General features: G+C 47.3%; 1 protein-coding gene across 2 annotated transcripts in view; it reads right to left on the bottom strand.

Moving 5' to 3' along the window:
* The window catches only part of SLC16A2 (solute carrier family 16 member 2), a 149349-nt gene that overhangs the window by 10820 nt on the left and 125781 nt on the right, over positions 1-12748 (bottom strand). Inside the window, exons 5-6 of one of the 2 annotated variants that reach the window (XR_004539470.1) lie at positions 11483-11711; positions 6915-7570 (exon numbers count right to left, since the gene is read on the bottom strand). Coding sequence is in view for 1 of the 2 variants with exons in the window: in XM_033944702.1 (XP_033800593.1) it covers positions 7350-7570; positions 11483-11711 (450 nt within the window). In the remaining variant the exon portion in view is untranslated. Of the gene's footprint in view, positions 1-6727; positions 7571-11482; positions 11712-12748 lie in introns of those variants that run through there. The other variant, XM_033944702.1, reaches the window with a different exon arrangement.

Raw genomic sequence — 12748 nt, 5'->3', positions numbered from 1 at the left:
CTGTCAATAACTGTGTTACTGAAGCTACTACCCTCTACGCAGCTGTTGCCATAGGCAGCTGGCCAGTTTTGCCTAATAGTTTGGGGCAGCTCTTGCCCCACCCCCCCATCCTTTGCCTTAGGCAGCAGGTTGCCTTGAGCTGCCCTTGACTTTACAGAATCTGTCCCACAGTCTTTATCTGCCTTCATCTTCTGTTTCTATATTACGTTAGTTCAGCAAAAGCTCGGTTGCTGACCTTTATTGAAGTGGACTAACACGGCAGTCACTGTTTCCTGCTCGAGTCGGTACAGGATCATAAAAGCGCTGCCTCAAGACCAGATCTAACCTTCTGCACGCCCAATCAGTCTAAAATGCTTTAAGTACCTGTATGTAAACCACTTTGAGTGCAGTTGTATAACTACAAAGAAGCGATATACAAGTCCCAATCCCATTCCCCTAAATCATGAGTTGCAGTGGGCAAGGGTTTCTTCATGATGTTGCATTTTCCAGCTGGGCTGCAGGACAGAGCTGTACAGGATCACGGCTTCCAGTGGGATCGGCTGCAAAGTCACTAGTAAAATTAGTGGCTGACGTTTTGAAAAGTGCCCCCCGAAAATTTTATACTGCTGGCTTGACTCCAGATACCAGCAAATGAGCAGCAAAGGAGTTACTCCAACCGAATGGAGATGGATTGCAAAATTCATCTTTAAGTCAAATCAGATTATTTTATTATGAAAAGGGATGCTAACCTTTTGGTATTTTTTTTTTAATGAAGCTTGACTTTCTGAGGACCCTGCTATCCTCCTCCCCAGCCCTCATCTGCTCTCTCCTCAAACTATTATAAGTATATACAAGACTACTCTTTAAGCCCGTTACATTAACGGGAGCTAGAATAGATGTGTGTGTCTGTCCTTCTTTCTCTCTCTCTCCTTGGCCACTTTCTGTCTGTCTTTCTCTCTCTCTTTCCTCGGCTGTCCACCACCACCCCTTGCCTGCTTCCCCTGTCAAACAGTAGCCCTTCTATCTTCCTTTTACCTCCCCCCTGTCCAGCAGCAGGCCTTCTCCCTTCCTTTTACCTCCCCCATGTCCAGCAGCACCCCTTCCCTGCTCCCCCTGTCTATCAATACCTGTCCAGCAGCACCTCTTCACTGCTCCCCTTGTCCAGCAGCAGCCCTTCTCCCTTCGTTTTACCTCCCCCCTGTCCAACAGCAGGCCTTCTCCCTTCCTTTTACCTCCCCCCTGTCCAGAAACACCCCTTCACTGCTCCCCCTGTCCAGCAGTAGCCCTTCGCCCTTCATTTAACCTTCCCCCTGTCCAGCAGCAGCCCTTCACTGCTCCCCCTGTCCAGCAGCAGCCCTTCTCTCTTTGTTTTACCTCCCCCATGTCCAGCAGCAGCCCTTCTCCCTTCGTTTTACCTCCCCCCGTCCAGCAGCAGGACTTCTCCCTTCCTTTTACCTCCCCCCCTGTCCAGCAGCATCCCTTCCCTGCTTCCCCTATCCAGTAGTACCCCTTCTCCTTTCCCTGCTCCCCCCTGTCCAGCATCCGCTAGCCGAGCAGCCTCGGGGCTTTTGCTAGGCCGGCCCACCTCTCATTATCGAAGTGGGCCGGCCTAGCAAATGCCCTGCGGCTGCAAAATGAAACCGCAGCTGCTGTGTTTGCTGGTCCGGGGGTGAGAAGAGGCATCCCGGCAGCGACAGCACAGGAAGTCAGCCGGCATCGGAGATTGGGGCAGAAAGTAGGCAGTGCGTATGTGCGGCAGAAGGCAGGCGGTGTGCATATGCGGCACGGAAGCACACATCACGATGGCAGGGATTGCGGCATCGTAAGTGCGCATGTGCGCTTAGGGTTTTATTACAGAGGATGGCCACATTATTATAAATTAGGATTCTGCACGGAAAAATTGATTTAATCTGCCATTATGGTCAACTCAGATTCTCTGCCTGATCCTTAATCTACTCATATCGATGTCTCAGTGAAATGTATAAAAGAGACCTTCACACCCTGGACATTATGAACATTGTCGCCGAGCTGAAACAAATAAGTAATTGGTGTGTGCATTTGATATTTCAGCACATGATCTGGAACCTGTTCAGCATCCTTGCACACTGGACCTTCTGTTCTCAAATGTGCAGGCTACGAAAACAGCTTAAGATAAACAGTGTTACAATAAGGCAGAGCATGAAAATGGGATAATTGCTCTGCCAAAAAACTGAGACTACAGATTGCAAACCTTGTTTGGAGAAAAACACGTTTGCATACGGTTTGCAAGAAAAAGGAAGGGGTAGATAGCTCTCTATGGATCCAACAAACCTACTGGGGCAGTCCTGGTGCATGCGAGAGTTTGGCTTTCCCCCTCTGTTTTGACTCTGGTATCCCAGCCTGCTGTTTTCGGGATGCAGTGAACTGCGGTGTCTACTGTAGATTGATGAGATTCTAGAGACACATGGCAGTCACGGACAGAACCATTGGCCGATGTCTGCCAGTGTGGTACATGCCCCTCATCACTTCTTCTCCTGCCCCGTTTTCAAAGCCCCCTTCAGATAGGGTGAGAGTGGATTGATTTTTCACTCCGTCAAAAATGACACTCGATGAAATTACAGGGAAGTACTTTTAAAGCCAATAGGAGGAAATATTTTTTCACTCAGAGAATAGTTAAGCTCTGGAACACATTGCCAGAGGTTGTGGTAAGAGCGGAGAGCGTAGCTGGTTTTAAGAAAGGTTTGGACAAGTTCCGGGAGGAAAAGTCCATAGTCTGTTATTGAGACAGACATGGGGGAAGCCACTGCTTGCCCTGGATCGGTAGCATGAAATGTTGCTACTCTTTGGAATTCTAGAATCTTGTTACTCTCTGGGATTCCGGAATCTTGCTATTCGTTGAGATTCTGAATGGAATGTTGCTACTCCTTGGGTTTTGGCCAGGTGCTAGTGACCTGGATTGGCAACTGGGCTTGATGGATCATTGGCCTGACCCAGTATTCTTAAGTTCTAAGGCCTGGGTGTATATATATATATACTAGTCTTTAAGCCCGTTACATTAACGGGTGCTAGAATATATGTATGTCTGTCTTTCCCTCTCTTTCCTCGGCTGTCAACCATCACCCCTTGCCTGTCCCACCTGTCCAGCCGTAGGCCTTCTCCCTTCCTTTTACCTCCCCCTGTCCAGCAGCACACCTTACCTGCTCTCCCTGTCCCTCTTCCCTGATCCCCCTGTCCAGCAGCACTTCTTCCCTGCTCCCCATTCACTCCTTCACTGCTCCCCTTATCCAGCAGCAGCCCTTCTCCTTTTGTTTTACCTCCCCCCTGTCCATCAGCACCTCTTCCTGCTCCCCCTGTCCAGCAGTAGTCCTCCCTTCCTTTGCCCCCCTGTCCATCAGCACCTCTTCCTGCTCCCCCTGTCCAGCAGTAGGCCTCCCTTCCTTCCCCCCCCCAGTTCATCAGCACCTCTTATTGCTCCCCCTGTCCAGTAGTAGGCCTCCCTTCCTCCCCCCCCACCAGACCAGAATCTCCCCTTTCTCTATCCCCCCAACAGTCCAACATTTCCCTTCTATCTATCTCCCATCAATCAAGCATCTCCCCTCTGTCTCCTCCTGTCAGCCGCTGCCGTTCGCTATCTCGTCGAGCCGCTGCCGACAGGCTGGGTCCAGCTCCGGTGCGTTGCTCACGCACAGCAGCGGGAGCAGCGTCACCAGCAGCAGCACCGCCATCGCCGCTTCTGGACACTGCGAGCGGCAGTTGATTGTAGAGCGCGCGAGGCCAGCTTTTCAACCCTTCTCGAGGGGGCGGGACACGCTGGTGAGGAGCTTCGGGGGCTGCTGCTATTAGCCCCAGCAGAGACGGAGCGGCTGAGGTGAGCGGGCGGCAGAGCCCTCGTGTTTCCCCCCCCTCCCTTGTGCCAGCGCCGCTCTCCCTCTCAACGGGCTGGGCCGAACCGTGGCTTCTTCGGAAGACGGGGCCTCAGCGTTTTGTAGGGCCGGTTCTGGCGCCGCCGTGTAGGGCGGAAGCGGGGCCTCAGCACCGGCCGGGCGGCTGGCGCGCCGCCGGCCCCCAGGAGCTCGAGGCCGGCGGCGGACATGCCTGGCGTGCCATGGTGCAGGAGCACAGATCGATCGGAGAGCATGTGGTGACGTAAAACCCGCGCATGCGCACTCGTGTTTTCGCGACGGACCAGGGAACACGTTTTTTTAGTGCGCATGCGCGGCCTATCATTTTATTATATTAGATATATATATATATAGTCCTTCACTTTCCTCTTTATTACTTCAGATGTTATGGCTCTTTGGACTGTGCGCGGTACTCTAAGGGTTTACCGCGAGCTAGCGATGCTTACTGCAGGATGCACTGAGGCATCCTGAGGCAAATTTGCTGAGTTGCACACACACACTATGCGCTAAATACATATTTTGTATTTTGGTTGGAGGTGGAGCTTGGGTGTGACAGCGCTACGCAAGTGCATGGGGAACATTGCTGTGTGCTAGCTGATTTATGTGGGGGTCAGCATGCGGGCCCTTACCGCTTACAAAATGGGTAGTGCTAAGGGCTCCCGTGGCAATATTTTTAATGGCCACACGCTAATTGCGCAATTAGCATGTGGCCATTAATTCCAGAAGTAGGAAAATCAGCTAGTTTACGGATACGGCGCAAGTGACTTTAGCACACGGCATGTGTAAAGGCCACTTTTGCTGCAGCTTTAGGAAAAGGACCAGTAAATGAGGTCTCCCCTTATACAGAAGTACCAGTACCTCTTTTTTCTAACTAGTCATTCCCTTCCATATGCATTTGAACGTCCTTCTGGCTTGTACTTTCTCCTTTTCTACCTGTTCAGCCACCCTAGGATTCTCAGATATGATCAGTCCCCGTTCCGATGATTATTTCCTGCACAGAAGAACTTCAGAGCCTTGGATTTCTGCATCCCAAACGTATGACCCTACATTTTTAGCATGAAATTTCAGCTGTTGCACTCCAGACCCTTCCTCAGGCTTTTCTAGATTTCTCTTTGTATTTTTTTTTTTGCACCTTGTTTGCAGATGTTGGTGATTATCTGCAAAAGAGGCAAAACTTATCTGACAGCCCGTCTGCACCATTACAAAAAGGTTGAAAAGAAACGGACCGAGGATCAACCTCGGTGGCACACCACTTGTAATGGCCCTGTTGCTGGAATGAACTTCAATCTCACGTCACGTCATCCTCTTCCACTCAACCAATTTCTAACCAAGACAGTCACGTTAGATCCCATCCCAAGGGTGCTCGCTTTACGGGGAAACCATCTTCTGAACTTAGTCCCTCCTAGGTTCTCTCTCCTCCTCTGTTTACCCCTCCCCCGTTATTTTGATTGTACACCATTTAGACATGAACTCAATGGGCAGTAGCTCATGCCTATAATAAACTTGAAAAGCTTTGCTGAAATCAAATTATACCATTCCCTGATCTAGCTCTCTGATTACGCAATCAAAAAATGATCAGATCTGTCTAACAAGGCCTATTGTACCTCTAGTAAACCAGGCTGCCTCGAATTCTATATGCCTCTGGATTTCAGAAACAGCGCTATTCTCTGTTTTAGAAGTGTTTCCATTAATTTGTTCCTTATAGGTGCCTCCTTACTTCTGCTTTTGTCCAGAGGAGCCACATCTGTCCATCTCCAATTCTTCTGAGACAATTCCCAAGTCAAAAGGTCAATCCACGGAGCCACCAGAAGTTCCTCAATACCCTCTGACGTATCCATCTAACCTCATAGCTTTACCTACGTCTCGTTTAATTAGAAATTCATGACCACAGCCTTCTCAAAAATATTTAAGGAATGGGAGAAGAGAAGGGAGGGAGAAAGAAGGGAGGGAAGAGAGAACTATTATTGAACCGACTCCCCAACTACAAAGGGAATACAGGCCCTGCCCGGCATTCAGGACACCTCCCGCAGGACAGAGTTTTCTCAGCCAGACTGAAAGACTGGTCATTTGTTGTTGTTAAGTTTTCGAAACAAGATCTTGCTCACCTTCCCTCAAACATGCAACCCAACCTGCCCAGCAAGCTGGGGGAGAAATAGGGGGAGGAAGGATGGGGAAGGGTTGGAGATAAGACATATGAGAAATGCTGTTATAACTACCAGGTCAAAGTGTGTGAATTTGGTACTGTTGTTAATGAAAGAATCATACACCAGCTATGTTAAAAGTTATTGTGTACAGTGTTCCTGGTTGTTAATAAAAAAAAATTAAAAGATTCAACCATAAAACAAGTTCAAACCTTTCTGTGTTGATTTGGGAGCAGAGGGGAATCTTACTTGAAGTATCACACTAATACTGCTGAGTGAAACACGTGGGTGCCCACAGATCTTTCCCTAACATCGATTCCTTGAGTTGCTGAAAACCACAAACTAACAGTTCATAGACAACGGCGCGAAAGACAAAGGCGCGCCCAGACAACTGAGCGCAGTGCGGAGGTGCGCGCCGCTCAAAATTACTGTTTTTAGGGGCTCCGACGGGGGGTTTTGTTGGGGAACCCCCCCACTTTACTTAATAGACATCGCGCCGGCGTTATGGGGGGTTTGGGGGGTTGTAACCCTCCACATTTTACTGTAAACTTAACTTTTTCCCTAAAAACAGGGAAAAAGTGAAGTTTTCAGTAAAATGTGGGGGGTTACAACCCCCCACACCCCCCACAACGCGGCGCGATGTCTATTAAGTAAAGTGGGGGGGTTCCCCCCCACACACCCCCGTCGGAGCCCTATAAACATTAATTTTGAGCGGTACGCGCCTCCGCGCTGCGCTCAATTGTCTGGGCGTGCCTTTGTCCCGGCGCGCTTTTGACCTGACACCCAAACGAACATACTGCAAATCAAACACTGACCTGTTTGCCCTAGATCAACCTAAGACGGCACTAGTGCCCAGGTGAATGAAGCAATATAGAGCAAGTTCAGTATTGGCATTAAGAAAAGGAGCACACACCAGTGAATTATCGAGTGATGAGTTTTCCTGGAGCTCAGCATCCCCTCTATTCCTTGGGCATGCGGGCATCAAATATCTTGCTGAAACAGTGATTGGAAGAGGACGCGGCATGCCTCCCCTTTGGAGCATTTTACAAAAATGTAATAACTAAGCGAGAAGGTGCTACTATGGCAAATTTTCACAAAAACTGAAAAATAAAGCTGTTAAGATTAAATTTTTAGAAACAACAGCGACAAAATATACCTTTACCCCCTGAATGTCTCTGCAAAAGCAGGAAGTACTGAAGACTGGAATGTTGTTGTTTTTTTCACTGCTGAATTAGGAATGTATACTGGGGTGTATCGACAAGGGTGTAAAATTGAGGGGACTGTCCATGCGTCTTTCCTTGTGGGGAGAATCCTCTGATTGCTTAGTCCAAAAAGGGAGGTGAGGTGTCTACAGATGTGCGTCGGTCATGGGGCTCCCGGGCAGAACCTCTCCGTTCACGATCGGCTCCATTGACTGCGTCTTGTCTTGGCCCGCGTCGATCTGCTGCCTCCACGGTTCTCTTTGAGGGATCAGAGGAACAAAGAAAAGAACCAGGGCGCCAAGCATAGGAGGGACCCCAGCAAAATAAAATATGAGATTGAAATTGTTAAAAGAATCCCGGAGGAATCCTGCAAAAGAGAAGGAGCTATTAACACCTTTGCCTGGACTTTTTCTATGCATGAGTGTTATTATTTTCCTTTAAGGCAGATTGTCTAAGCGTACTCGATGCTCCATATTCTTTGTCCAAGGAGCCAAACTTTGGACTATACCGCCTCAACACTAGAGAATGACACGGGGACAAATTTTTCCCTGTCCCCGTGGGAACTCATTTTCCTGTCCCGTCCCGGAGAGTTTTTTTTTGGGGGGGCCTCAAACTTAAAATCATAAGTGTTTGTGGTTTGTGCAGTTAAGGCAGGGACAGCGAGAAAACTCGCGGGATGGGATGGGGAACTTGAGTTCCTGCAGGGACGGAGAAAAATTTGTCCCCGTGTCATTCTCTACTCATCACCTAAGACTACAGTCATCACTTGAACAATTGAAAACTTTCCCTTTTTCAGATGCATTCCACTAGCTGTTTTAATGTCTATCAAAATATTTCAAATGCTATTTTGGGATAGGTTATACTTTGTACTTTTCAGCACCCTACACAGAAGCGCTTATTCAAAATACAATAGGGAAGCATAACTTGATTTGGGGCAGTGATGTTTTTTGCTAGTGGAAAATCATATAGGCAATACCAAACATAAGCAGTTTTAACATTTTGGGTTTTAATTTTATTTATCACTATTCCATGTCTCCTGCTTTGCACATCTGCATTTTTTTGACATTTTGATTTGGCCGCTGTCATGCCATTGTTTTTGGAAATCAATCAATCAATTTTGTTTTATTTATTATTCGAAATTTAGTTGTGCCTCAAAAAACCAAGTATCTAAGTGGTTTACAAGCCAAGTACATACGTATAATTCCAGAGAAATAAATAATAATAACAACAGTTTATATACCGCAATACCATTAAGTTCTATGCGGTTTACAAAAGATTATTGGGGTACAAGTTGAGTTGACGTACAAGTTGAATTAACTTAAGGGATGTGGGGAACAATTGGGAGAAAGGGCAAGAGAGGAGAAAGAGGGAAGTGGGTCAGCTGTCTAGGTCTTTCGGGAATAGGTGGGTTTTGAGGCGTTTCCTGAATACCTCATAAGTGGTGGCCAATAGGAGTTGTTCTAGGTCTTTACCCCATAGAGCAGCCTGATGTGAGAGAAGATGCTCATGGTGTTTTTTTAGTTTGCATCCTCTAACCAGGGGAGAAACGAAGTGCGAGTGGGAGCTTCTCTTGTGTTTGTTGGCTGAGAAGGAGAATAGGTCAGTGATGTATTTAGGGGTTAGACCGTAGAAAACTTTAAAACAGAGGCAGGCGAACTTAAACTTTACACGAGCTTCCATCGGCAACCAGTGTAGCTGTTTGAAGTATGGTGTCACGTGATCGAACTTCTTTAGACCGAAGATTAGTCTGACCGCAATGTTTTGCACTAGTTGCAATCGTCGCATATTCTTTTTAGGGATTGATAAGTAGACGATGTTACAGTAATCGAGTTGACATAATACCAAGATTCTGAAGACAGAGTTATCAAAGTATGCTTTAATGGATTTAAGTTTCCAGAGGGTGAAAAAACTCTTTTTGATTAGGGAGTCCACCTGATCTTTCATGGTGAGGCATTGGTCCAGAGTTACACCCAGTATTTTAATGGTGGGCTGTATGGGGTAGTTATGTTTGTTGATGTCTAGTGGGGTTTTGGTGTCAAGAGGGTGCGGTGAAGCGACAAATAATTTTGTTTTCTCAGTATTGAGCTTGAGTTTGAAATTTGTCGTCCAATGTTCCATCAAGTTTATGGCTTCTGATGCTTTTGGAATTGTTTCCGAGATGGAGTTGGCAAATGGGATAATAATTGTGAAGTCATCAGCGTAACTGAATAATTTTATCCCCAGCTGGGTTAATTGAACGCTCAGTGAGGTCATGTAGATATTGAAAAGCAGAGGGGATAGTGGGGACCCTTGCGGAACGCCGGATGGGTTGCTCCAGGTGTTGGACATTCATGCTGGGTTTTATTAAACGGCGGTAGAGATTAAGTGCTCCGACGCTCATAGAATTCCTACGAGCGTCAAAGCCTTTACCTCGCCGGCCCGTGGCAGAAACCCCTACTGCCGTTTAGTAAAAGGAGCCCTAAGACCCCAAACTCAAGACATAAATCAAACATTAGGAAGGGAAGAATGACAACAATTGCTCCAGAAAGGTGAACTTTGACAGCTAAGACAATCCTGGTGGACTTACAGTCTACGGCCCAGAAATATCAAAGAAAAAAAAGACAATTTAATCGTGAATTTATAAGGCGTGTCACTAATGGGCAGACTGGATGGACCGTTCAGGTCTTTATCTGCTGTCATTCACCATGTTCATATAGAAATTACATATTATACTTCATTTGGTATGTCTGTGGTGATGTATGCAAGAGGAAATAATCACCTGTGTAAGTTATATCAAGCAGGTGGTCTTTCCATTAAGGTGTTACTGTGCAAATTAAGGCATATTAGCCGCTACTGCAAAACCTAGGGTTACCAGACGTCGGGGGGTGGGTGGGACTAGGGTGGAATTGGGGGCGGGACTGGGGCGTGGATGGATAGAACTGGGTGAGCCTGGGGGCAGGTCTAGGGGGTCCCGATTTTCCAAACAGAAAATCTGGTAACCCTAGCAAAAGTGCACTAACAAACCCTCGAGTGGCATGAGCTTGTGTGTGTTAATTCATGTGTTAACTGTATATTGCGTTAGGGGGCAGGAGATAAGTGGATTATAGGAGGAGAATGGACGACATAATGTGCACAGTAATTGTGACCATGTGTTAATTCCACAGACAAGATGGGCACACACCCAATTGGTGTGAAGTCTTTGCACTTAATATGCACTGAGGCCCAGACGTATTAAACCAGGGGTCTCAAAGTCCCTCCTTGAGGGCCACAATCCAGTCGGGTTTTAGGATTTCCCCATGAAATCTATTTGCATGCACTGCTTTCAATGCATATTCATTGGGGAAATCCTGAAAACCCGACTGGATTGAGGCCCTCAAGGAGGAACTTTGAGATCACTGTACTAAACTCTCCGATTGTCTACCTAACGATCATCGCTAAACCAGCCCAGTCTCTCCTACTTGCAGGCACCGGGAAAGGGAAGGCCTACCATTTCAAAGAGGTGATACGGCAGGCAAAAGGAACTGGGCATCCCTCATGCTGTCATCTTCTTTTTAAGGTATGGGAGCGGGTGGAGGGAGCCAATGTGGCAGATGCAGAAGGGAGTGGACATCCCTCCTGCCAAGGATCTTCCCTGGGATGGGGGTGAGAGTGTCTAGGTGGCCGCAATCTTCATGGGGAGGGGAGGGGGGTCTGGAGAGTGGAGGGGTCCAGGTGGCTGAGGCAGGAGGGAGTGAGCATCTCTCCTGCCTCTCTTTTTTTTGGGGGGAGGGGGTGGGTGGGAAGTGCATTACAAACTTTTTTTTTTAATGGGGACAAATAGTGTGCATGTGTAACATCTGTACCCATTAAAAAAAGAAAAAGATAAAAAGTCTTTCTTCACCCAAAGAGTTGAGCGGCAGGAGGCTGTTTCGGGGCTTCCCCTACTGGCTCTGCGCATGTATCAAAGTCAGTTTTCCAACGTCTGGTGGGGTAGACTTACAGCAGACCTCCGTGAAACTAATTTGCATGAAAAGTCGTTGGAAAATCGATCGCTGTTTTAAAATCGGACAATGAATCGGCCCACAGTGACCCACTCGGTTTGAGCGACCATTTGTGGTGCATCCGAGTTCTGTTGTTAGGGTGTGCTGAGGGCAGAAACTTAATGTACTTTAGTAAAAGCCCCCTTTAATTCTCTAATCCAATGTACCATGTAATTCTTTGGAACCCACAGGATCACCAAGCTCTTTCTGTTAGCCCTACTGCATTTTGGGCATCTCAAAATCCTAGTTACAAAAATTCACTTCTCGCGGTCAGTTGTTACCTGCGATGGGTGGACCAGCAGTCATAGGAATCGCCATAACCCCCAACACCCAACCGATGGCCTGAGAAGCCTGCATGGGTCCAACCAACTCAAAGGCAATGGGGGCCATAAGGCTGATGAACATTCCATCGCAGAAGCCGAGAAAGAGGCAGAGGACGATGACGCTCTCAAATACTTGGCACTCTGGTATCAACATACAGAAAACGCCTGTCAGAGCAAAGGCGACAACCTGAAATACAAGGACAGCAAAATTATAACGGCCCGACCTGACTCCGATCAGTGTTACGGTAGCCATGGTGAAATCTGGACGGGCAGAGGGGTTGTATACGTTATAGAGCAGTGAAATCTTGCCTTCTTACTGTACCAACTCCTCTGATTTCCATACGATTACATGGTTTGTGCATTGCTTACACAGTCACCCAGGGAGTTGGCGACTTCACGTGATCCTCACACTTGAATATCTTGTGCCGAAGTACACAATATGGTTGCTGCTGGGCCACAAGGCTAACCCTGGGGGCCTGTTTTCAAGGCATGTCAAAGATAAAAGTCTTTATGAGAACAAATAGAAAGATTAGAGCAGTGGTTCTTAACCTGGGTTCGACCGAACCTCAGAGGTTTGGTGAGTCAGTCTCGCGGGTTCGGCGGAGGTCAAAACACACCTCCGACTCATATAGCGCTTCGGTCACGTTCAATCATCTATCAGTTATTCAGTGATTTTGATCAAGACTGATCGTGTACTCGGTTTCTTGATCTATCAATCTGTAACTAACGCCTTATATACATCAATCAATTCCTGAACAAAATTTGTGATTTAACTGATAGATGATTGAACGTGACCGAAGTGCTTATGATTCGTGATGATACGCCCCGCTTGTCCATAATTGGCTGCAGGTGATCACGCAACATCGCATGGCCTATCTGTGCTGCAGGGGATTTGATGCGCACAGTAGTCGAATTGTAACTGTTGTGATGGTACGTCGTGTGATACCTATCTTAATATTTTAATCCCTTACTAACTATGTCGAGCAAAATACGAAAGTGGTCGGACGAATATGTACAATATGGATTCACATGTATAACGGAACGTGATGGGAGTCAGCGTCCTGATTGCATGATTTGCAATGCCAAGTTGAGTAATTCTAGTCTAGCTCCGGCAAAACTAAGGGAATAAAGAAGGGTTCGGTGAACATGCAAATGAAACTGGTGGGGTTCAGTACCTCCAACAAGGTTAAGAACCACTGGACTAGAGGAAGGATAGGTTCGCCA

Source organism: Geotrypetes seraphini, chromosome 5 (genome assembly GCF_902459505.1).
Source record: "Geotrypetes seraphini chromosome 5, aGeoSer1.1, whole genome shotgun sequence".
Lineage (NCBI taxonomy): Eukaryota > Metazoa > Chordata > Amphibia > Gymnophiona > Dermophiidae > Geotrypetes > Geotrypetes seraphini.
The sequence above is the reverse complement of the archived record's forward strand: the minus strand, read 5'-3'. Positions and strand labels throughout refer to the sequence as shown.